Genomic DNA, 25,243 nt, shown 5'->3' on the forward strand with positions numbered 1-25,243 from the left:
GGCTGTTAGAGGCCGCTGGTTACAGGCTGTGAGGGTGTGGGCATGCTGGCCAGGCCCTGTGTGGGAGCCCAGGACTTTTTCTGGATTGTGGTCACTTCCTTGGTCTCGTTGGTCTCCACTGCAGGTGGCCTTTGTGGTTGGATGGTGTTCCAGTCAGTTCAATGTGCTTCTGTTTGGGATTTGTCCTCAGGCGTCTGAAGGCGTCCCCATGAGATTCTTCACCAAGCTGGACCAGCTCATCGAGTTTTACAAGAAGGAAAACATGGGTCTGGTGACCCACCTGCAGTATCCTGTGCCCCTGGAGGAGGAGGACACGGGAGATGAACCAGAAGAGGAGACAGGTAGGAAAGGACGGAGGGAGAGTGCCTTGGGATCCTGCCATCTGAGTCCCGGGGTGAAGTTCTGGGGTATTTCTCTCACTTCAAGTGATTGTAGATTCGGCGGGCCCGGTTATCAGAGTGGGTGACACGGCGGTTAAAGACCTGTTAGGAACACAGGCTCTGGGGTCAGACAGACCTGGGTCAAACTTCCTGCTCCCCATCTTCTTAGCTGTGTGACCTCGGATGAATTGCTTAACCTCTCAGAACCACAGACCTCTCTTAAAGAGACACTAAAGATCATGTCTACCTCTTGGTGTCATCATATGAGTCAATGTAGATCCCAGAGCCTAGTACACAGTTAACACTCGATGCTGTTAAAATCATTGTCAAAATAATTAGCTGAATTTTGCTGTAAAGAGGAGAGAGGAAGAGATCATTGCACCAAACTGGAAGGATGAAAAAGGTGTTTCGTGAGAGTATCATTAAAACAAACAAAAAAAAGTACAGCCCCTGAAAGGTATCTGAGAGTCAGTCCTGCTGCTTTAACAGTGGAGGGACAGACACACAGGCAAGAGTTGGACAGAGCGAGGCAGTGCAGCCAGGGAGCGCCCCTTCTCTTCCCCTTAATGTTCAGGTCCTAAAAGAAAGCCCTGAGATACGTAACTGAACCTCTCAACCCGTCAGGGCTCCCCCTGAGTCCCAGGTCCCAGGGCCTAGAACTAACAAGACCCCTGGGGTCTCCCCGCAAAGACAGACTAACCCAGAGGTGCCGAGGTCCCCGGCCTGGCTCCTCCTGTCCCCGGCTACCAGCCATGCAGGGGGCGTCCTTTCCCCCACCTCTGCGGGCCCCCTTTCCATTACCTTCCTGGAGACCCACCTCGAGCGATTGCACAATGCCTCAGCGGCCTCACCAGCGGGTCAGCTCTGACTAGCCATCTGCTCCTGGAGGTGAGGCCCAGCTAGAGTGTGTTCAAAGGCGCTCAGTTCTGCATGGGCTGAGGCAGCTGTGCCCCTTCTCGCCTCCCCTGGCCCAGAAAGAGGTGCCCTCGGCTGTGACATAGCCAGAGCTGACACGTCCACCGTGAGTCTGGGGCACTCGCCAGGGCTGTGCCCGGAGCCGCATGTCACCCAGTGGTCCCCAGAAGTCCAGGCTGGGCCTCGACCCTGAGATGCCATCCTGCTGAAATGCCCTCTGCACTCCCTCTCACACAAACCGCCCCCTATTTCTTCCCCTCTGGGCATGGTGGTCTAGAAAGACCCCGACCCTAGAAAAAGGCCTCCCCAAAAGAACTGGAAAGAGAAGCACAATCTCACGATGACCGGTTTCCCTTCCCCAAGCAAGACCCTGTTGTTGGCTTGAAGCAGAGCCTCCCCACACCCACCCCACCCCTACCCCTCCCCCGCCCCCCCTAACTCCCACCCCGCCCCACCCCCGCCCCACCTGTCCAGTCCAAGGTGTCAGATTTGGCTCAGGTCTCCTCAAGGTGCTGCACGCCCCTCTGGGGCTCTAAACAGACTCATAACCATCGAAAGAACCTAGGCCAGGTGAGGAAGTCAAGGACTCATCCTCCAAAGAGGATGTCCCTGGCGGAGGTCTGTGGCCAGGCCCATGCGGGTGGCCATTCCATGTGGGGAGAGGCTGGGACAAGATGTCACAGGCCCCAGAGGCTCAGGACTCACCCCCCCACAATCTCTGCTATATGCAGGGTGGAAGTTTTCCCCAGTGAGTGGGCAGGAGCCCCATCTCCCAAGCTGAGTCTGGTCACTTGGGTGGAGGGAGCCCCTCATTCTCTTCCATTGTCTCTGAGGGTCTGGAGGGAGAGAGAAGGAAGGATGGAGGCTGGAAAGTCCAGAGAAAAGGGGGCCTAGGTGGGAGTGTGGCTGGGGCCTGCCTGCTCCTCACCCTGCTCCTCCCATGATGGGCACCCCGTGTCGGCTGGTCCAGGGCCCCTGCTCTGCCCCACAGCCAGCTGTCCTGCTGAGCTGCTGAGGTGGCTGATTCCACCCGTCCAAGGCCAGCATCCCTGCCTGGTGTGGCCATCTTATCCCAGCAGGTGTTCTCAGAACGTCTCAATGGGACAAACTCTCTGCTGGGCCCTGGGCCAAAGACCACCAAGACCAGGTCCCTGCCCTTGGCCAGCTCCCCCAGAGTCAGATGGCAAAGGAGCAGGGATAGTGGGCACCTGGCCTGGACCCCACGTGATGGGAGGGTGGGTGAGATCACCAACAGAGGGCGCGGGGCGGGGCGGAGGGGGGCGATGCTGAGGGAGGGTGCACTCGGCCCAGACGGCTCTCCTGGTCTTGTCTTGGGTAGAAGGGACCCTGTCTCCGCCCGAGTTGCCACCCAGAAACATCATCCCTTTATCTGCGGGGCCATGCGAGACTAAGGAGGCCCCTGCTTCCATCGAGAACCCTCGAGCCGCTGAGGTCGGCCGGCCAAGCCTCTCGGAGACATTGTTCCAGCGATTGCAGACCATGGACACCAGTGGGTGAGTCTCCACCTGGGGGCCCCAGGACGCCCAGGCAGCTCACCCCGTGCTTGCCTCCTGGGGGTGCCCCTTCCACCTCAGCACAGGCTGTCATGGAGCCCACTGGCCTCCCAATGATGGGTCTCTAGTTCTCAGGGTGGCTGTGACCGAATGGGCACTGAATAGCCCTGCCCAGATGCTCCGTGTCCCCCAGGCCCCAGGGCAGGAGCTGATTCTGGAATGATGGACGATTCTCTGCTGCAAATGGCATGGCCCTGCTCCAGACTCAGGGGCCTAGGCTGTGATTCCTTGGCTGAGGCCTCCCGTGAACTCACATGGCATCTATTCCCATCGCAAACACCTCTCCCTGATTCAGATGGTCCCAGCAGAGGAGATGCCTGCACTGCAGCCTGGATCTGCTCTGGGCCTCGTGCAAAGGCGGCCACCATCCTTGTCACCAGGAGATGGGCCAGAGCAACAGTCCATGGGTGGTGTGAACTGTGAGGTCTACACAGCGTACCACTCCTTTCTTTGTGGTGGAAAATGTTAGTCGTTCAGTCGTGTCCGACTTTTTGCGACCCCATGGACTGTAGCCCGCCAGGCTCCTCTGTCCAGAGGATTCTCCAGACAAGAATACCGGAGTGGGTTGCCATGCCATTCTCCAGGGAATCTTCCTGACCCAGGGGTCAAATCCAGGTCTGTATTGCAGGCAGATTCTTTACCATCTGAGCCACCAGGGAAGCCTGTGTGGTGGAAGGTGTGAGATGCCATCCTTTTACCGGTTTGTTTCACTCACCCTGATCCAGGGTTCTCAGGATCTGGTCCCATGCGTGGCACCAGATTGGTCCATGTCAGTGAGGTCCCGCAGCTCCTTTGCCCCCTTAGCAGGCTCAGGCTGGATGATGCAAGGTGGCAGTATTACCTGGGAGGGGTGTTGGTTATTTTGCCAATCAGAGGCCCTGACTTGAGCACAGGCCAAGGGATGTCACCCAGCATGTCGCTTGCTTTGAGTCAGAGCTCTTAGATCTGTGTTCAGTGAATGAATTAGCACACAGTCATTTCCACGCATTAATCATTTCAAAACATTTTTTGTTTCTTTATGAGAAAAAGGCCTCCCAAAGAATATCCTATTGGCAGGGCTCATGCAACATCTCCAGCTTGAAAGCTTCATTTATGACACCCAGGGCTGCTCCCCTGCCATCTGATTTGGCAAAATACAAAGGAAAGGCCTGAAGGAACACACGCTGCCGGTTGCTAAGATACCTGGTGTTTTCCTATTTCCACCTTGACATATCCTCTAGTTCTTCTCCAGGCCTACCAGGCTATATTCTCTGCACCCTCCTGGAATTCCTCATTCTGTTTACCAAGAAGCTAAATATGCTTTAAATAGGTTGATTCATTATCATGATCATCGTGATATATGTGTCTGCATAACAAATACTTGTTAAAAGAGTCCATGCAGAGCCCATTGTTTTCGTTTCCTTGAGGCTCTATTTCTTGAAGGGTTTAGGTGCCAAGTGCAGTGCAGTCCCTGAGGAAATAGGCAAAGATACTCAATGGTGTCCCAGCTGCCCAGCTCCTCCTGACTCTTCCACGTGTTCTCTTGGCTCTATCTCCTTGTCAGTCCCTCCTCTCTAGGGCCATGTCTTCTTAAGGGACTCAGGGCCCTGTGAGGCAGGACGCAGTGTTCAGCCAAGCTTCCACACAGCTCCTGAGATAGGGCGGTGCGGCCAGCTGAGGGCTAATGAGCACCAGGAGGTGGCCCTCTATGATGTGTTGTTGCTATTTAGTTGCTAAATCATGTTCGACTCTTTTGTGACTCCGTGGACTGTAGACCGTCAGGTTCCTCTGTCCATGGGATTTCCCAGGCAAAAATACTGGAGTGGGTTGCCATTTCCTTCTCCAGGGTATCCTCCTGGCCCAGGAATCAATCTCATGTCTCCTATATTGCAGGAAGATTCTTTACCACTGAACCAGCTAGGAAGCCCTCTTTGGTGTGACTTTTCAGCTAACAGACAGCCCTGGAACTTGCCTAAAACTTCTGCTTAGAGATGGATGTGTGCAGATGGAACACACAGGAGGGACTATGGTGCCTGCCCTTAGTTCTCTTCTGAGCACGAAAAACTAAGAGTCTGCCTTGTGGTTGCAAGTTAATCTATGTTGCTTGTGAAATACCTTTGTACACAGAGGACTGCCTTTAGATTATTCTTAATTATAAGACAAACTGCACAGTCTTTTGTGCAAGTTAATTAGATCTAATCAGTTAGATCATAGTTAATACAAGACTACTGAGTAAAATCAACTTTCTCTGATAAACAGAGTCTACATCTTTATGTCAACACTTTTTGACAACAAACATTTTTAACAGACATAACTTCCTAAAGCAAATACTGACGACCTCAAAGTTACAAGTTAACAGGCATGAAAACTGTTAAAAGTACATATCTTAATGCTATAGGAGAGATTTGTCCTTTTTAGTAAACCAGACTGAGGCCGAAACGGGATCAAGACTCAGAATGAGTATAGATGAAACTTAAATATTATGAAGACTGGTATGTGAATAGATAACTAACTTAAGCTAAGTATGTCAAAATGGCTAATCCATATCTTTTCAATCTTAAGAGCAACAACCTTTCATTCTTTCCAGGATCCTACAGAAAAAAAACTGTAACCTCTAGTTTCACCTTGATTGCATGTCAAGGCTGGAGCACAGCTATTTAAGGCTTGTATGAATTTTTTCACACATGTAAATCAACGTCCTTAAGCCCCTCCCCCACCCCACCCTGTTTCCTTGTTTGTGGAATAAGAATAATAGTAATATCTGCCTCATAACATTGATTTGAGAATTAAAGGAGAAAATGAGGGACTTCCCTGGTGCTCCAGTGGCTAAGACTATGTGCTACCATTGCAGAGGGCCCGGGTTCGATCCCTGGTCAGGGAACTAGATCCCACATACTGCAACTAAGAGCCCACATGCCAAAAGCAAAGATCCCGAGTGCTGCAACTAAGACCTGACATAGTCAGATAAATAAATAAAAATTTTTTTTAAAAAAGGAAAATGAACAGAAAATGGTAAGCAGAGTGACTAGTATGGTATGTTCAGGACATACTTGCTCTGATTACAATGTTCATTATTATAGGAACAAAAATTCAATTTTTTAAAATTAACCAGAAAAAAACCTGTGCTGGGAGATGGAATGTAGAAATATGATCAGCCTCGGGGGCAGCCCTGGTGCTATGAGGCCTGGGCTCTGCCTCTGCTGGGCTGTCCTGTGGGAGGACAGGTCCTGCCTCAGGCCCATGTGCTTCATCCAGAAGCTGAAAGGCACTGGACCAGACTGGGAGCAGGGGTTGGAGGTGTGAAGGCCCAGCACCTAGGCTGTCACTACCATACCCCAGGCCCATCACTCATCACAGAGACTTCCCCTCAGAGCCTCCGATGACTGCTAACCTCCTTGACATGGAACTCCAGGTGGCCTTTGGCCATGAACTTGGGAGTTGGTCTGTGAGCTGGAGCTATTTGCCATCCCTAGACTAGAGCATCCCTCAGCCCTTAGATTCTGTCTTTAGGAATAGATGAAGCAGGAAAGCAAGTCCTCTGTACATTTTCAGAGCTCTTCTGTCTCCTTGTCAAAGGATAAATATTCCTATCCCCAGCCAGTATAGTATGGCTCCCTTCCACATACCAGAACAGCCTTTATGGGTGGGTTAAGAGGGAGCCTGCCTTGTGGACCCTTTATGCTTGTCTGACCTGTTCTCCATCCCTTCAGTGAGACCCAGGGAGCCTGTCCAAGTGCAGGAAATGTTCTCCTGAAGGCTGGTGTCTCAGCTGCAGACTCTGAGAATACAGATTTCTTCTTCTACCTGTTACTGTTGGTGTCTATGGCTAAAGGAACTGAATAAACATGTTGTCATTTCTACTTTTTCCCCTTCAGGATTCCAGAAGAGCATCTGAAAGCCATCCAAGATTATTTAAGCACTCAGCTCTCCCTGGACTCTGATTTTGTGAAGTCGGGCTCCTGCAATCTCCCTCACCTGAAGAAACTGACCACGCTCCTCTGCAAGGAGCTCTATGGGTAATGGCTGCCCAGTGTGGGTGGGAGGGGGGCGGACAGCGGACCAGGAACCAGCTCATTAGGGTGATCCCTGCACTTGGCCCAGCTGTCACTTGGGATAATTGAGCAGTCGGTAGCACTTAGAAATCTGTGGTTGCTGGAGGTTTTGTTTTCACGGTATTTGAACTTGGTGGTGGCTGCGTCTAAAAAAAAAAAGAAATAAAGTTAATTTGAGGCCAGTTGCCATGGGAAGGGATGGGCGGAAGGACACTGCTAGCCCTTCCACACTTGCTCAGGATGTGGTGGTTAAGGCTTTCGCTGCTCCTTGTCCTTCTTGCTGCAGCCAGCACATTTGATAAGCACATAAGGTCACCAAGGGGAGATAAATTAAAGTCAGCCCTTTTCTGCGTGGGTGGTGATGGCCCAAGATTGCAGTGGTGGCAGGTTTTTAAAGTGAGCCGATTCACCAAAATGTCAGTGTTCTGCAAGTGAATTCATTGAAGAACGGATTGGTAAAAATTCCAATTCTTTTCTGTGTTTTAATTTCATTACCATTAAAATTAATAGTGAAGGACAGGGAAGCCCGGCATGCTGCCGTCCATGGGGGTGACAAAGAGTTGGACACAAATTAGCAACTGAACAACAAAAACAAAAATATTTTAATTACTAGAAACAAAATTAAGACTGATATGCTATCTGAAGAACTGACAAAAAAAATTTACTTTAAATGCTTGAAAAAATTGACAATAACATTTTAAAGCATCTGAAAGAAATTACAAAATAATCCCATGGCAAATGAAAGGTCAGCATTTTGGTTGGAAAAATGGCATTTCATGGGAGTGAGATTTTATCAGCCCCTACTTTGCGTTTTATTACATAAACATCAGTTTCAAAATTCTTTTGTCAATTTCTCTGGTGCTCTATCTATCTTCACTTAGTTAATATGCAAAAAAGAATCTTTCATCATCAGTAATCAAATTGAACCTTCCTTTTAAAGGCTGTTAAAAGCACAATCAGTACATTTGGTAAATTCAGCAAATAATTTCTTTGACAAATTGAGCACTCATCAAATTGCCCAGTCAGGTTTCATTTCAATGAATTGGCTTGAAACTAATGCAGTTTCAGCCTTTGGACCCAGAGCCATCATTTCTGTAGATTTCCACGGAGAGCTATTTCTCCATATGATACTGTTGTTATAAATCATTTATTACTAGGAAACACACACACACGGCACTTCCATTTTAAGAAGCACGATTTCATGATGGCTGGTAGCAAGCTTGTATTTCTGCTCCAGTGGAGATCCTGTCCTTTGCTGCTTCCTTGTCCAGGAGGAGCTGTACCTTTCAGTGTCTCCATAAGCTTCATGTAGCCACTCAGCACCTTTGCCCAACACTGCTGTGCTCCCTGGACTTTCCTAGAATCTAGGCCATCTCACCCTTGCGGTGCCAGCAGCTTCCGCAACTCGCTAGCTCTCTAGGTTTCCACGCTTTATTTACCGGACAGTTAACTTGGAGTGAGAAGCAGAGACACTGTGATTTTCTAAATCCTGTACCTCCGCTTGTTTGTCTTCGCTTCGCAGGCAAAGTGATAGTCAGGCTTGGAGATGCAATTAGGGATGGAATTTTAGAACATCTGAGGAACCAGGTGGCACTGTGGTAAGAATCCACCTGCCAATGCAGGAGACACAAGAAATTCAGGTTCAATCCCTGGTTGGAGAATATCCCCTGGGGGAAGAAACAGCAACCCATTCCAGTATCCTTGCCTGGGAAATCCCATGGACAGAGGAGCCTGGAGGGCTACAGTCCATGGCGTCGCAAAAGAGTCAGACACAATTGAGCAACTAAACAACAACAACCCGTATGCTATCTGGCAACACTGGCAGGAACCACATGACGCAGGCCTCCCAAGGCCAGGTGGAGATTTTCAGCATGGCCCTGTAATCTGAGTCAGAGCTCTGGAGACTGGAACTTTCAGCATGGCACCGTAATCTGAGTCAGAGCTCTGGAGACTGGATCTTAGGAGACGGACCAAAAGGAGCAGACAGCTGGGGGCTGCCGTGATGTGAGGCTGGCCCACGAGAAAGGAAGTCAGAAGAGGCAGGGATTTGCTTTGCGTTCTGCTGAGTCCTGGGTTTGGACAGTGCCTGGCACACGGGAACAGCTGATAGATGTTAGTTAAATGACCCAATGGTTGGGAGAATGTGGGCGCTGAGAGCTGGTGTGCCCTGGGCAGGTGTGGATTGGTGGAGCTGGCAGATGGATGTAGGGTCAGGGGAAGGCAAATCAAGGATGATCCCTAGATTTTCGGTGTAAGAAGCTGAGTGGTGGGTGATGCCAGTTACTCAGATGGGGAAAGTCAAAGAGGAAAGTGTTGAGGAGGATCATCTTTGTCTGAACTGCCATTGGCTTGAGGCGCTGTTAGACATCCTGTGGGCGGAGCCATCAATCAAGGATTTAGTTCTAGAAGTTAGCTCCCAGGAGACCTCAAGGGTAAGGGTATATACATCTGGGAGTCATCAGCATGCAGTGGGCACTTGAAGCTGGGAGACATGTGGGGCAGGTCCTTGCAGCGGTGAGTGCGCACAGAGGGGAAGAGGGCAGGGGTAGATGCTGAGAGGTGGGTGGAGGAGAGGGACCTGGAACTGGGGGCTGAGGATGGAGCCGAAGGTAGCAGGTTTGTCTACTCAGACCACCCAGCCCAACACAGACACCGGGGTGAGGATGGGAAAGTCACAGAGAACTAAGGAGTGAGAAACAGTGCAAAGAGCCTCCCCCGCAAAAATGTCATTGCAATGTCATTGCCTGCAACTGAAAGAGCCTCAGCAACACAAAGGCTCTAAGAAGATTTGTATCCCTAAGTTAGATCATCTAGAACCAGACAGAAACTTTTGCAGAGAAAGAGAACAAAAAGTTAAGTCTCCAGAGCCTGGAAATACTTGATAACTCCTGAAATGGAGAAATAAGAAGAATTATAAGTAGGATTTTAAAATAACAGGTCAAAGTGTGGGAGAGGGTGTTTTATCAGTTAAGTAAGGATTTTAATAAAGAAACCAACCAAGCAGACAAAAATACCTCATCATCATTATAACTGCTTCTTTGGAGGCCATAAAATAAACCCACAGTTTTCAAAGCAAATTTATAAAACAAATCACAAAACAGAGCAGTGTCAGGGAAGCATATATATATATGTATATAACAAGGGAGGGCTAGATAAGCACCTGCAAAGAATGTGTGGTTAAAAAAACAATAGTCTTTGGAAAGAGGTCCTAGAGATTCAACTTATAGCTGGTAGGGAAGGCTCTCCAAGAAGCAGGGAAAAAATGATGCTTATTTGATAACTAAATATATTTTTTTTAAGTTTTTAGGCTTATAAAGGAGGTAAATCCAGGTATTGAGAAGCCTTATAATGATCCAGTCACAGAACAACCAAACAGGAGTACTGAAACCTCTTTTTACAATCTTCTAAGCCACAAGCAAAGATGAATTCAGAAAGTAATTAATTACGAATAGCACCATTACTTTTCAAAATTACGATACTTAATATTATTCATAGTCTCTGATGACATGATAAAAATGCTGAAGCAGCATCTCCAGGAAGACTACTGATTTCTCCTTGGGATTAACTCAACATAGACATCCTTCAAAAGCCTAAGGAGTCTTTGCTGATTTAAAAAAAAATTGGTAAAAATGTACTAATCACATGCCTTCACTTCAAAAAGTTTCCAAGAATTTTTTTCCAGAAATGTTAGTGTGGTGGTGATCCTAAAAATAAGAACCCAGCAGCCTACTGAGCAGCTGGATATGAATACACCCAAAACAGAAGTGTCCATTCTGTGTTCCCAGAACACAGAATGATGATGAAAATAGAGATAACAAAACTAGCCACAACCATCTGGGTGCTTTTAGACCATCTCCTAAATCACAGTTGAATTAAGGAAGGCACTTGACGCAACGATAGCCTAACTGGGATAGGTTTGGGAACCCAGAGTAATCAAGCTTCTCTGTATATCAGGCCTCTAGGTGATGCAGCCAAAACACTACTTGGAGGAAAAGCCAAAGATTTAAATGCTCTGTTACAGAAAGGGGGTGGGGGTAGAATAATGAGTGAAACATGCAAACTCAATCTAGGCTCTCAGTCTCCTGAAGGCATCATGGGCCATACCCTGATTGCATAGATATTGCCACAGTCAAGCAAAGCACTGGAAACAGTAATCTGTTCAATATTTGTGAACAAAGATGGAATGTGTGCCAACAATGAACCAGAGCTTCCCAGGTAGCCCTAGTGGTAGAGAACTCACCTGCCAATGCAGGAGACATAGAGACCTGGATTCGATTCCTGGGTTGGTAAGATCCCCTGGAGGAGAGCATGGCAACCTACTCCAGTATTCATGCTTGGAGAATTCCATGGACAGAGGAGCCTGGCGGGCTACGGTTGATAGGGTTGCAAAGAGTCAGATATGACTGAATTGACATACGCTACCAAGAGCCAGATACTGTTTCTGGGGCTAGAGATACAGTAGTTAGAAAGAAAAATAAATTAGGAAAAAAGTCAAGGAAATTTTTAAAATTAGAAATGTAGGAGATTTAATAGTTTGTATTAAAGATTTACAAGTCATAAAGAATACAATTACATAGCTGCAAATCTTCAAATTATAATTAAATGTAATAAATATTTAATGTGAAATATGAAACATAAAAATTACTGTGCATGCCCTACTTTGAACTAGGAATAACAACCATAATTTATAAATTATTCAGGAATGACAAAAATCACCTAATTCAATATTCAAGAAAAGTACAATTCCAATCCAGAAGGCTAATCAAGATAATAGCCTAAAATAATAAACTATTTCCAGTTTCATTTACTAATATAAGTATGTAATATTTCAGTAATATTCTAGCAAATATAATTTAGTGGTATGAAAAATGTAGGTTTTATCTAAGAAATCATTCCAAAAGCAAGTCAACATAAAACACTGTAATTTAGCAGTAGGTTAAAAATAAAGAAATCATTTGCATAGATGTCCTAATAGACCTGATAAAAGTAATTTCTAATTTTTAAAAATCATTTTTTAAAAAGGGATAGAAGGATACCTCCTTAATAATGCAATATGTGTCAAATGTAAAACCAATTACACTTGACAGGAAAACATTAAAATCGTTCCATTAAACATTTAACAAAAGAAAAAGAAACTGCATGAGAAATTTTTGCTAAAGCAAAAAGAAGCAAAAAATTGGAAAAGAAAAAAATTAAGAAAACAACAAAGGATCAGAACATTCCTTCTGAGTCTGCAGCTCTGGACTGAGAGATGTTGGATGTTCTAGATGGAAACTGAATGGAAATCTTGGGGAAACTGACTATCTGTCTGAGACCAAGGGAGCTTCCCTGGTAGCTCAGCTGGTAAAGAATCCACCTGCAATGCAGGAGACCCTGGTTCGATCCCTGGGTTGGGAAGATCCCCTGGAGAAGGGATAGGCTACCCACTCCAGTATTCTTGGGCTTCCCTGTGGCTCGGCTGCTAAAGAATCCGCCTGCAATGCAGGAGACCTGGGTTCGATCCCTGGGTTGAGAAGATCTGCTGGAGAAGGGAAAGGCTACCCACTCCAGTATCCTGGTCTGGAGAATTCCATGAACTGTATAGTCCATGGGGTCACAAAGAGTCAGACATGACTGAGAGACTTTCACTTTCACAGAGACCAAGGTGGGCCCAATCTTTACTCCTCGTCTTCCCTTGAGCTGGTGACCTGAAGCTGAGACAAGCTTCCTAGGGACCCTGATGATGATAACTTCCTTGGACAAATCCTTTCTGTATCATAAGACCAGTGCTCAAGTCTTTCAACTCAAGTCCCTTTGTGTCATTGGTCATTCTGACCCTAACCAACATCTCCAGACACATCTGAAAGCTAGATTTCTCAAAATTTTACCCAAGTTGGAAACACAGAGAATAACGGCATTATTCTTAGAAAATTCTAAAGATTCAGTTTGTATATTTGTACTTGTGTTTTTAAAATGCCATTTTTAAAAAGGAGAACAGTGAGGGAGATCTAGTTGATGTTAAAACATGTTCCAAATTAGTGCTTTAAAATTTTTTTGGCCTAGAATTCTCTAATGAAGTGATAGTTTAAATGGAATACCACTATGTGAACTGAGCAGCTCTGGTGGAGGTGGGATAGAAACCAAGAACCCTGTCTGCCAGCACTTCCCCCCTTTTCCCTGGGCCAGTTATCTCCCCCCACCCCCTCCTTGGTTACCAGAGGAGTCCCCAGGATGACCAATCAAAGTCAGTAGGCTGCAACACCCTCCTTGCAACAGTGAGATGTGTCAGTGTGTGAACATGGCATTGCCGGGTACGTGAGGAGCTCCAGAGTTTTTGTTGAATGAGTGATACAGATTCTGGCAAGAAATTCTACCATATTTAAAATGGACTTGTGCAAGGAACTAGTTCAAAAGAACTGTAGGAAAAAAGAGCACGTGCAGTTGAGTGAGAATGAATAGCAACATGGAAAAAGGTGAACTTATTTCCACCACATATTTTTTAAAAATTTCAGATGAAGGAAGGAATTAAAAAGATATGACAACAACCCTCCAAAACCTTGTTTATAACATAACTTTTAAAAGAGTGAGAAATTGATTTAAATGAGCAACTAATTGCTCATAAGTAAATATCAATGACAAATTTTTAACTAAGCCAAAAAATTTACAAAGAAAAGATGAAAAATAGGTCAATACAAAACTATAAAGCATTTTATAATAAAATCTAGCCTACTTAGGATGAAAACAACAGAATGAAGGAAAAAAAACCACAACACCTAGGTTAAATAAAAAGCAAGGCAATACGTAAAGAGTTTATGCCAATGTATAAAAATAGCAACAAAATTCCCACCAGAAGACCAACAAAGGACATGAAATTTCTAGGGAGAGAAATACAGTAAAAACCAACCACACCGAAAAATACTTAGACATTGGAAATTAAAGATATGCAAATCAATCCATCAGTATTGAAATGTACTGTTATGTCCACTGAAAGAGACAGAGTAGAGAGCTACAGAATTCAGATAGCACAGATGATGAGCAGGCTGGAACAGTGCCCAAGGCCACCATCACTCAAGGGCTCAGCAATATTGATCAAGAGCCATCATCTCTGGTTGCCTTAAAAGTATAATTGAAAATAAGTAAAGAAGAAATAGCTAGGACATGGAAGCAACCTAGATGTTCATTGACAGAAGAATGGATAAATAAGTTTTGGTATATATACACAGTGGAATATTACTCAGCCATAAAAAGGAACCCCTTTGACTCAGGTCTTAAGAGGTGGATAAACCCAGAGCCTATTGTACAGAGTGAAGTATGTTAGAAAGAGAAAGACAAATATTAACACATATATGGAATCTATAAAGATGATACTGACAAACCTATCTGCAGGGCAGCAATGGAGATGTGGACATAGAGAACAGACTTGTGGACACAGGATGGGAAGGAGAGAGTGGGGCGAATGGAGAGAGTAGCATTGAAGCATATACATTACCTTTTAGGTAAAATTAGATAGCCCATGGAAATTTGCTGTGTGACACAGTCTCTGTGACAACTTAGAGGGGTGGGATGGGGTGGGAGGTGGGAGGGAGGTTCATGAGGGAGGGGACATACACATACCGATGACTGATCCATGTTGATATGTGGCAGAAACCAACACAATATTGTAAAGCAGTTATCCTCCAATTAAAAATAATTTTTTAAAAAATAAAAGAAAATAGAAAAGCTATATGAACAAAGCTGTTCACAGCAGCGTTTACTTATAGTTACCAAAATCTCAAGATAACCCAAATATCTAGCAGTTGATTTTGGCACATTTACTTGATAGAATATTTGGAAGCCACCAAGAATATTAAATGTGTAAAAAACAGAAACAGTTTTTTGATGAAATAATAGGTGAAAAATAGAACTCAAAATTGTCTGCCCACCCTGTCCAAAACAATGGGAAAATAGAAGATGAGGTGGGAACAAAGAATCAATCAAGTCCTGATATTATCAGTGAATCAGACAATGACAGACCTCCCCGGGGCATCCACCTCAGCTGCTAGGAGGGGATTTGAACCAGAAAAGCACAGACGGCCCCCACCGGAAGCCCCTGGGGCACAAAATTAAAATGCAGATTCCAAACCAAATCAGGTTGGGGCCCAGACATTTGCATTTTTAACACTCTGTGAGGGTGTGATTCTTATAAACACTCAAGTTGGGAACCACGGATTACTCAATTATTTCTAAGTAGTTTTGGGTTGCTAGATTCAGAGTTTCTACAGGCTTACGCAGTCGAGTGTGGCTAAAAAAAGGTGAATCAGATTTCTGCATCTCGGCTCCAGTGTGGTCCCGTTGGGGGACAGGCAGGAGTGGGGGGCTCTGTCAGGCCTGGATCTTTGCCTGGGCTTGTCCTTCTGCGAAGGATCCCTGCCTTTACCAGAGTGGGTGTGACCATACTGCGTCTCCAGCTGGAGCCTGTGTGCGCGATGCCACGCTGGTCCTCACTAATGCTTGGCCTTCACCCTGTCTCCTGCCCCTAGAGAAGTCATCCGGACCCTCCCTACCCTGGAATCTCTGCAGAGGCTGTTTGACCAGCAGCTCTCCCCCGGCCTGCGTCCGCGGCCTCAGGTAAAGAAGTTGGGAGCTGATGAAACAGGTGCGGGAGGGGCCTGGGAGGGGGGTGAATGGGGGAGAGGGGGAGAAGAGGTAACCAATGTCCCAGGGACTTTGTTGGACCCCCACCTTTAGGGCGAAGGAACTTCAGGATCCTGCCCCCAGTAAGGTTTATGCCTCACGCCCCCACTGAATTTTGATTTGAGGAACCGCCAGCAAAACTCCCTTATTAGTGCTGAATAAAGGAGACAAGGCAGGGCCTTTTCTCATCAGAAACTGACAAAAACTGGAGGGGCTTAATGGTTTGGTCCTGCCTCTTACCGGAGCAGGTGAAGGTGGGCCCCCTGAGACACAGACACACACACACACACACACACACACACAGACACACACACACACAGACACAAACACACACTGGGAATCAAGGCCTGCCAAGTTGTCTGTGTCACAGAAACTGTCCCCAGCAAAGCTAAAAACAGAATTAATATGTTTAAAAGGCAAACCTTGCCACACACGATTAAGTAAAAGCAACCAAATTTTTTAAATGGGGAGAGGATTTTAAAAGGCTGTTTTACTGAAGAGGGACTGGGAATCGCCAGAATACCCTTGAAGAGATGTTAGTAACACCTCATTAGTAGCCAAAAATGAGCTGGAAAGCAGGGAGACCTCTGCTTGCCTTTCCAGTGGGCAAATTTGATTGGTGAAGTCGGGACTTGGCTTCAACATGGGGGTCAGGACTCGCGGGTTCATCGCTTACAGCTGTGAGTGCAAATGGTTTTTGAAATGCAATTTAGTCGTTTGCATGAAAATGTTAAATCCCCAGCATCCTGTAATCAAGCCAGCTACCTGTAGGCAGCTCCCTTAGGGTTTACACATTTGCACAGATGTTGGCAAAGGTGTTTATTGTAGCTTTGTGTCTAAAAGCAAGAAGTAGGATGCAGAATTCTGAATTAAGGTAGATGCATTGATGTAGAAAGATCTTCAAGGCATACTGTTGGGTGGAAAAAGCAAACAGTTGAACGATGTATAAACTAGAGTGTAAGTCTACACATGGAAATTGTACCAGGCGTGTTTATACCCAAAAGGCTACTTTGGTCACCACAAGGAGGGGATGGAATGGAGTTGAAGCGACCTGGGTCACGTTTGCCCAGATGGTTTTGGGGAGTTTTTTTTTAACTGAGAAACTGTTTTTGTATTCTGTTTATACAACTTAAAAATTCATCAGGGGAAAAAAAAACAAGCAAATGTATTTTGCTTTCCTCAAGTGAATGATGGGTTCATTTCCGGGAAAGTAAAAGCGAATCTAGACAAAACAGGAGCCCTACCAGACACTAAAATTTAAATAATTTGACTATTAGAACACACACCCAAACCTTTGAAGTCGATCAGAAGAGGGAGAAGCTTCCAGATAACCTGACAGCAGTCACGCCCCAGCGTGCTGCCCTGTGTGCCACGGCCACCATGTTTGCATTCAGTGGCAGGACAGAGCAGCGACGGGATGGGGGGTGACATAAGGATTTAGAGAAAGGGCTCCGGTTACCACCCTCCTGTCTGAGACTCTGACTTGAAAAAGCAGAGACTGTGTTGATGACTTCGGAAATTTCACAAATGGAAAAGGGAGTTCCCAGGCCGCCCGGGGTAGAGGAAAGAACCCTGAGCTGTGCATCAGAAACATCCAAGTTCAATAGATGACTATGCCCCAACCCTTACTTTCCTCATCTGTGAAATGGGCATATTTCTATCTGCCACTGCAGGGTTATGTGAGGGAGTAAGTGAAACGACTTGGCTGGCACATCCGGCCGTGGCAGCCTCTTACCAGCACGAGGCCCTTTCTTAGGTAGGCGAGACAAGATGGGGACCCCTGTGTGGAGTGTAGCTGAGAAACTGCTGGGAGGTGCAAAGTGCAGCATTAGCAAAATGTGAGGTTTGGGGAGAGCCCTGGGTCTGCCCTACGTTGAGAATGGAGAGTTGTTAACCTTGGAGCCCACATCCTCTGAAGTGCAACTGAAAAGCTCAGTGAAATAACTGGGTCAGCTTCCATAAAGCCACAGGTGGCACTCAGACCAGTTCTCCCACATTGAGGCTGAGTTGTGAATTCTGCTCTCAACCTCAATGCTAGTGACGTTTGGGGCCGGGTCATTTTCTGTTGTGGGGGACTGTTCTGTGCAGTGTAGGATGTTAACACATCCTGGCCTCTACCCACTAGATATCCTTAGCATCCCCCAATTTTGACAACCCCAAAATGTTCCAGACCTCGTCAGATGTCCCCAGAGGTCACCTACCAGCTGAGACCCAGTGACCCAAATCTCAAATCAACACCAACAGCATGACCTTGGACAACTGACTCACCACTCTGACTCAATGTCCCCATCTGAAAACCCAGAACTAGAAGAGTCAGTAGATGAGAAGTGTAGATGAGCCCATATATCTTAAACATGCCGGGCAGACATACCCACCATCTCATGGTCATGTGCCTTCAGTTCAGTTCAGTTCAGTTGCTCAGTTGTGTCCGACTCTTTGTGACCCCATGGACTGCAGCACACCAGGCTTCCCTGTTCATCACCAACTCCTGGAGCTTACTCAGACTCATATCCGTCAAGTCAATGATGCCATCCAACCATCTCATCCTCTGTCATACCCTTCTCCTCCTGCCTTCAATCTTTCCCAGCATCAGGGTCTTTTCAAATGAGTCAGTTCTTCTCATCAGGTGGCCAAAGTATTGGAGTTTCAGCTTCAGCATCAATCCTTCCAATGAGTATTCAGGACGGATTTCCTTTAGGATGGACTGGTTGGATCTTGCAGTCCAAGGGACTCTCAAGAGTCTCCTCCAACACCACACTTCAAAAGCATCAATTCTTCTGCACTCAGCTTTCTTTATAGTTCAACTCTCACATCCATACATGACTATTGGAAAAACCATAGCCTTGACTAGACGGACCTTTGTTGGCAAAGTAATGTCTCTGCTTTTTAATATGCTGTCTAGGTTGGTCATAGCTTTTCTTCCAAGGAGGAAGCGTCTTTTGATTTCATGGCTGCAGTCACCATCTGCACTGATTTGGAGCCCCCCAAAATAAAGTCTGTCACTGTTTCCATTGTTTCCCCATCTATTTGCCATGAAGTGATGGGACCAGATGCCATGATCTTAGTTTTCTGAATGTTGAGCTTTAAGCCTACTTTTTCACTCTCCTCTTTCACTTTCATCAAGAGGCTCTTTAGTTCTTCTTCACTTTCTGCCATAAAGGTGGTGTCATCTGCATATCTGAGGTTATTGATATTTCTCCCAGCAATCTTGATTCCAGCTTGTGCTTCATCCAGCCCAGCACTTCACATGATGTACTCTGCACGTAAGTTAAATAAGCAGGGTGACAATATACAGCCTTGATGTACTCTCTTCTCGATTTGGAACCAGTCTGTTGTTCCATGTCCAGTTCTAACTGCTGCTTCTTGACCTGCATACAGACTTCTCAGGAGGCAGGTCAGGTGGTCTGGTATTTCCATCTCTTGAAGAATTTTCCAGTTTGTTGTGATCCACACAGTCAAAGGCTTTGGCGTAGTCAATAAAGCAGAAGTAGATGTTTTTCTGGAACTCTCTTGCTTTTTCAATGATCCAGTGGATGTTGGCAACTTGATCTCTGGTTCCTCTGCCTTTTCTACATCCAGCTTGACCATCTGGAAGTTCACGGTGCACGTACTGTTGTGCATTCTTCTACCTAACAAGGTAGCACAGGCAAAACTCCAGCTTTCTTTGATACCTTTTGTTCCAAGAACTGACTCCGCTTTGTCGGTAGCTTCATTTCTACTTTGTACATCTTTGCCCCAAAAGACACAGATTCCACGAGGGACTGGGGAAGTCACCATCCTACCACCTGGTGATGATGACCGGGTAACGGTCCAGAGTGTCTGGGGGAGGAGGTGGGGCTTGAGTCTGCCTACCTTTTTGACTCTTTGAGAAAAGCACCCGGAAAACAAGGACTCCTGTCCTGTCCCACCTGCTCCATCCTTCCCTGCATCTCAGCTCCACTCCAGCAAGAGCTTCCCTTGATCAATAGCAACTGTAGACTGATTGGGAGCTTTACCAAGGAGCAAGGGCCGAACCAAAAAAAATTACAAAAAGTTTCGACAAATATTAACTGCTGTGATGATGGTGGTGATGGTTGTGGTGGGGGTGCTTGTAGTGGCCGTGCTGCTGATGGTTAGAGGTGATGGCCGTCAGTGATGGCAAAAGGAATGTACTGAAGTGGCTGGTGGGGGACTTCCCTGGTAGTCCAGTGGCTAAGACTCCACACTCCTATTCCCAAAGTCAATCCCTGGTCAGGGAACTAGATCCCGCCTGCTGCAACTAAGCATTCTCATGCTGCAACTAAAATATCCCGCAGGCTGCAACTAAAGATCCCACATACCGCAGCTAATACCCGGTGCAGCCAAATAAATAAATAAAAATAGTTTTAAAAGATAAAGTGGTCAGTGGAAAAATGAAAGTGTTAGTTGCTCAGTTGTGTCTGGTTCTTTGTGACCCTAGGGACTGTAACCTGCCAGGCTCCTCTGTCCATGGGATTCTCCAGGCAAGAAGACTAGAGTGGGTACCCATTCCGTTTTCCAGGGGAAATTGAGGTCAGACATCTGTGTGACCTGGCTGACTTACTAGGGGGCAGGGGGTGGTAAAGGGGCGGCACCTGTTTGGTGATCACCCTCTTTGTACTCTGCTTAGTGTTTGGAATAGTCCAGTCTGGTTTTCTCGTCCTTCTGGAGGGCGGACATGGTCCTTTCAGCTCTATACCTCCAGCACCTTGGCACCGTGTCTGGCACAGAATCAAGGCTTTGTAAATATTTCTTCAGTGAGTAAATGCTCGAGACTGTGGACTTGGTGCCAAGCAGACATGGTTTCACGTCCTGCCATGCCTTCACTAGCTGTGTGATTTCCGACATGTAACGTCAGCTCTCTGAGCCTCACGCGCGCATCGAACAACTTTACTGAGCATCTTCATTGGCCAAGGCCCCAGGTCACAGCAGTGGACAGAGTTCTCCTGGCCCCAGTCCTCACGGAGGTTACGTGCTAGCAGGGAAAACAGACAACAAACACATAGACAATCGATATGACGGTGATCTAGCAGCGATGTCTCTGGCTCGGGTGGTCGGGGAAGACCTCTTTGTGACTCTGAGACCTGAATGGCTAGGAAGTGGCCTCCCTTGGTGATATTTATGTTTCTCGGATTCCTCAGAAAGTGTGCCTCCAGGCCATGGGCAGATCAGAAGGGTGGAGGGGCGTGGCTGGGGCTCAGGAGTGGGTCACATAGAATCCTTAAGGGTTTGGATGTCTTTTTTCTCCTGGTGGTAGGTGAGGGGCTTAGGAGCAGGGCCTGGCTGTGTTTTGGAAGTCCAGCAGGGGCGCCGATCGAAGCAATACACGTAGGCGGGTGGAAATGTTGTGATCCAGGACAGGCCTTGGGTTTTGTTTCTGCAACCAAGTAGAGGCGGTGAGAAGCCCTGGGAGAGCAGCAGATTTTGAGGGAAGGAGGAAGGAAGGCGTGCTTTTTGGTCATGGTAATTTTGAGATGACTGTACATGTCATATCCCTGATTTCCTTGCCTGCAAAGAGGGATGGTAATCCTACTTGTGAGGTTGTTGGTGGGGAAACCAGGATGAAGCCTAAAATCAGAACTTAGAAATAATTTCAGGCTGATCTCTTGTCCAGTAGCATGCCTGTTTTTGTTGCCTGGTTCAACTCATTTTGGTGAAAAGTACCAAACGGTTGCCTCTCTAACAGAAACACGCAGGCTCAGCTGACAGTACCCGCTTCAGCAAGGATGTACAGTCCAGCCATTTGGGAACACGTTTGGCATCACCTCGTAACCTCTGACCCCAGCAGTTCCCCTAGCCTGTCCCTTGGCCCAGAGATGCTCTGGAAGTGTATTTTTAGGCTCAGCCTGATGCCTCTCACAGCTGGCCCTCAGCATCCCGTCCTTATCTGCTCTTTTTCTCACATCCCAGGTACCTGGCGAGGCCAGTCCCATCAACATGGTGGCCAAGCTCAGCCAACTGACAAGTCTTCTGTCCTCTATTGAAGATAAGGTGTGTGTGGGGGGTATCCTGCCGCTTCCCTGGGCTTCTCTGTGGCCCCCTCTTCCCTCGGAGAATGCCCTGGTATCCCCGTGACCCTGTCCCAGCCCGGGCTGGCTTCTCATCGCCTCCCAACCTGAGGCCCCATGCATTTCCACCCACAGGTCAAGGGCTTGCTGCACGAGGGTCCAGAGTCTCCCCACCGGCGCTCGCTCATCCCGCCAGTCACGTTTGAGGTTCGTGTCCATGGACTTGCGCTCCACACGCGGGGGCTGGTGGGCCTTCTGGTGCCAGTGGAAGGAGGGCTCTGGGCTCAGCAGGGAGCCCGATGGCTGGCTGAGGTTGGAAGTCAGCAGAACCGACTCCCTGGAAAGATGATGAAATGTTAGGATGGGTGCCCCGGGGACTCTGTGGAGCCTTCTTCATGGGGAGGATCCCATGGGAGGAGCTTCTCATTGACCCAAGACACCAAAACTTTATCCTTCTCCAAGTGGGGGCAGTGAGTGTCATCAAACAGGCGGCCCCCTGAGCAGGCTGCAAAATAGTGCCTTGAAGTACGGGTTAGGGGGAGAGAAGGGATTCCTATGATTTCCCTGAAAGTGACTGAGTTAGACTCTCCAGGCCCAGAAATTTGCTTTTCTTGTAATCCCCCAACATTGTGGAGCATCTCATCCTGCACTGGTTCCACATTCAGAAACCGGATGGGATGCCCACTCCCACGTCCTTCTGAGTCCTGGTGAAAATTCTGTATTAAGATGTAGCTCTGGAACTTCTCTGGTGGTCCAGTAGTTAAGACTCTGTGCTTATACTGCAGGGGGTGAGGCTTCGACCCCTGGTTGGGGAACTACATATGTGTGTACGCATGTCTGCTTAGTCTTGTCTGACTCTTTGGGACCCCATGGACTGTAAGCCCTCCAGGCTCCTCTGTGCATGGGATTCTCCAGGCAAGAGTACTGGAGTGGGTTGCCATTCCATTCTTCAGGGGATCTTCCCCACCCAGGGATCAAACCCAGGTCTCCTGCATTGCAGGCAGATTCTTTACCGTCTGAACTATCAAGGAAGCCCAGATCCACATACCTCATGGTAAAAATAATAATAATAAAATAAAAGCAAAATGTACAGAGCCAAGAGATACTGCTTATTGCTGAAAGGGAAAAAAAGGATACATGTCCATCTTCCGAGTGCCTAGACAATTGTCTTCTTCCTAATTGTTATCAGTAAAAGTTCACATATTGGTTGTAACAAGGCCTGGGAGCTTCAATCTATTACTAAAATCCTCTGTGGAAGGAGATGACTCATCAGATTTCTGAGCATTGTCAGATTAAACAGCAAATAAAGCATCTTCTAGTAGCTCATCCATCTTCCTCCACCAAACCTGTTGGTGGAACAGCCGATGTGCACACAGTGGACAAGCTGGGCTCCTTCCACATTTTAGCGATCCTCAGGAGCTGCCAGCAAAAACTCCCTCTGGGACAAAGGATGCTCAGAAATAGAAGCCAGAGGTCCCACACAGGAGGGACACACGGCCAAGGGCCGCCGGGTCACACGGACGAGGGGCTCATGGACGGTGCTGAGAAAGCACCGAGAAGGGATGACCAGCATCTCTTTTTCCCCTTCCCTCTTCTTCCTTCTCTCCATAGGTGAAGGCAGAATCTCTGGGGATTCCTCAGAAACTGCAGCTCAAAGTTGATGTCGAGTCTGGGAAACTGATCATTAAGAAGTCCAAGGACAGCTCTGAGGACAAGTTCTACACCCACAAGAAAAGTAAGGCCCCTCGCATCCGTAAAATTCTCATTCTGCTAATATCCTTACTGTGGTCGCCAGCTGTGCGGAGCAGGCTGTCGAGAAAGCCAGTCTTGCCAGGAGCCTTCCACCCTCTCCTGGGGTGCCTCCCAGTCCCCGCCCTGCCTGTGTGCCCCTCCAGCTCTCAGCCTCCCCTCTCGTGCCCGCTGCACCTTGAGGCCTGCCCCAGACGCTCCGCCTGCTTCCTCCCACTCTGGGGAAACGAGCTTACACTTGGCCCTGGGTGGCTGTTCCGCATACGTACGTGCTCTTCCCGCTAGGAGGTGGGCTGATGTGTGTGGTCATCCTTGTGCTTGGATCAAATCAGGGTAGCACATCCCTAGGGTAGCACAGACACAGTTCAGCCTGGCATTAATGTCATGGGCTCTAAATTCAAACTGGACATTCCCAGCTCTACCACTTAGCACCTGTGTGACCTTGCACACGACCCTTAACCTTCCTGGGCCTCAGTTTCCTCATCTGTAAAATGGGGATGATAAGGTCCCCGTGAATTAATCTACATGTAAGGCTCCTTAGGAAAACCTAGCACATAGGGGTCAACTCTGGGCAGCCGAGGCTTTGCATTTCAAACAGTCTCATCAGTAAAATGGAAAATGTTCCCACACCAAAGGCTTATGGAGAAGCTGCTATGGGCCAAGCACTGGGGATCCTGGGCAAGCAGGACCGTCAAAGACTCTGCCCATGTGGAATTTACATCCCATTGCACTGAGTGGCCAGTAAGTACGGCAGTAGGATGATTTCAGCTATTACTGAGTGCTGAAAGCCACAGGTGATGGATGGAGAATAACTGGGGGTAGGAGGCAAGTTTGGGGTCAGAGTCTGGAGTTGGCAGCCTTGTCAGTGAGGATGGAAAGTGAGAGCCAGCAGTGTGGCAAGGTCAGGGAAAGAGAAAGGCTAGAGAGAGGCTCTTGGGGGCAGGACCCTTGAAGGGCAACAGAGCAGAGTGGTGGAAAATGCTCTGATATGGCCATGACATCATTGCCTGGGCTCAGAGCCCTGCCTGCCGGGGAGGGGGCAGCTCCAAGCCTCAGTTTCTCCATCTATAAAATGGGGGGAAGGGAGCCCATGTATCATAACATGATGTTTTCTGAGCCATATTTCCTTACTTGATCTAGGTTTATCCTCACATGGCTGACAGAGTCCCCGAGACAGTAATAAGCACCACAGACTCATCCCTTAAATAAATTTCCACCCTAATACAACAGTTTGTGTTCCAGTTCAGGTTTTCAAACCCCTGAAGACAAAGTCCCTCTGGTCCATAAACAGTATTTTTTTATCCTTCAGGGATTCAAAATCTGTTTAGTAGCCTATAACTAGGGATGCCAGATTTAGCAAATAAAAATACAGGATACCCAGTTAAACTTGAATTTCAGATAAACAATGAAAAATTTTAGTATAAGTATGTCCTATGCAATACTTGGAGCATATTTATAAAGGTATGCCTTTTTCTGAAAAGGAATCCCAGGCATCCTGTATCTTATCTGGCAATCCCAGGCATGATCAGCATCTTCTGTTGTTAATAAAGTGGTATGAGAAGAGAAAGAACAGAGAAGAAAGTAGAAAACATCACAGGAATTTTGTAAAGAGTCATTGTGCTTAGTTGCTCAGTCATGTCTGACTCTTTGAGACCCCCGCCAGGCTCTTCTGCCCATGGGGTTTCTCCAGGCAAAAATACTGGAGTGGGTAGCCATTTCCTTCTCCAGGGGATCTTCCCAACCCAGGGACTGAACCCAGGTCTCCCACATTGCCGGCAGATTCTTTACCATCTGAGCCACCAGGGAAGCCCTTGCAAAGAGTAAAGGTGAATATTTTTTCATTACATGTGTGTTGTAGTTATACACACATGCACATACACACAGTCATTGTATACATGTGGCTACATGAAAACCCTTTTCTTGCTGTCTGGAAGCGG

General features: G+C 47.2%; 1 protein-coding gene across 1 annotated transcript in view; it reads left to right on the top strand.

The window, feature by feature from the left end:
- INPP5D (inositol polyphosphate-5-phosphatase D) overlaps window positions 1-25,243 on the top strand; it is a 135,642-nt gene that overhangs the window by 55,498 nt on the left and 54,901 nt on the right. The window contains exons 3-9 of the mRNA XM_081491016.1: window positions 191-341; window positions 2,635-2,809; window positions 6,724-6,864; window positions 15,399-15,486; window positions 21,460-21,540; window positions 21,693-21,764; window positions 23,169-23,292. Of these exons, the coding sequence (XP_081347142.1) occupies window positions 191-341; window positions 2,635-2,809; window positions 6,724-6,864; window positions 15,399-15,486; window positions 21,460-21,540; window positions 21,693-21,764; window positions 23,169-23,292 (832 nt within the window). The remainder of the gene's footprint in view (window positions 1-190; window positions 342-2,634; window positions 2,810-6,723; window positions 6,865-15,398; window positions 15,487-21,459; window positions 21,541-21,692; window positions 21,765-23,168; window positions 23,293-25,243) is intronic.

This window comes from Giraffa tippelskirchi, chromosome 5 (genome assembly GCF_054371585.1).
Source record: "Giraffa tippelskirchi isolate mGirTip1 chromosome 5, T2T-mGirTip1v1.2.pri, whole genome shotgun sequence".
Taxonomy (NCBI): domain Eukaryota; kingdom Metazoa; phylum Chordata; class Mammalia; order Artiodactyla; family Giraffidae; genus Giraffa; species Giraffa tippelskirchi.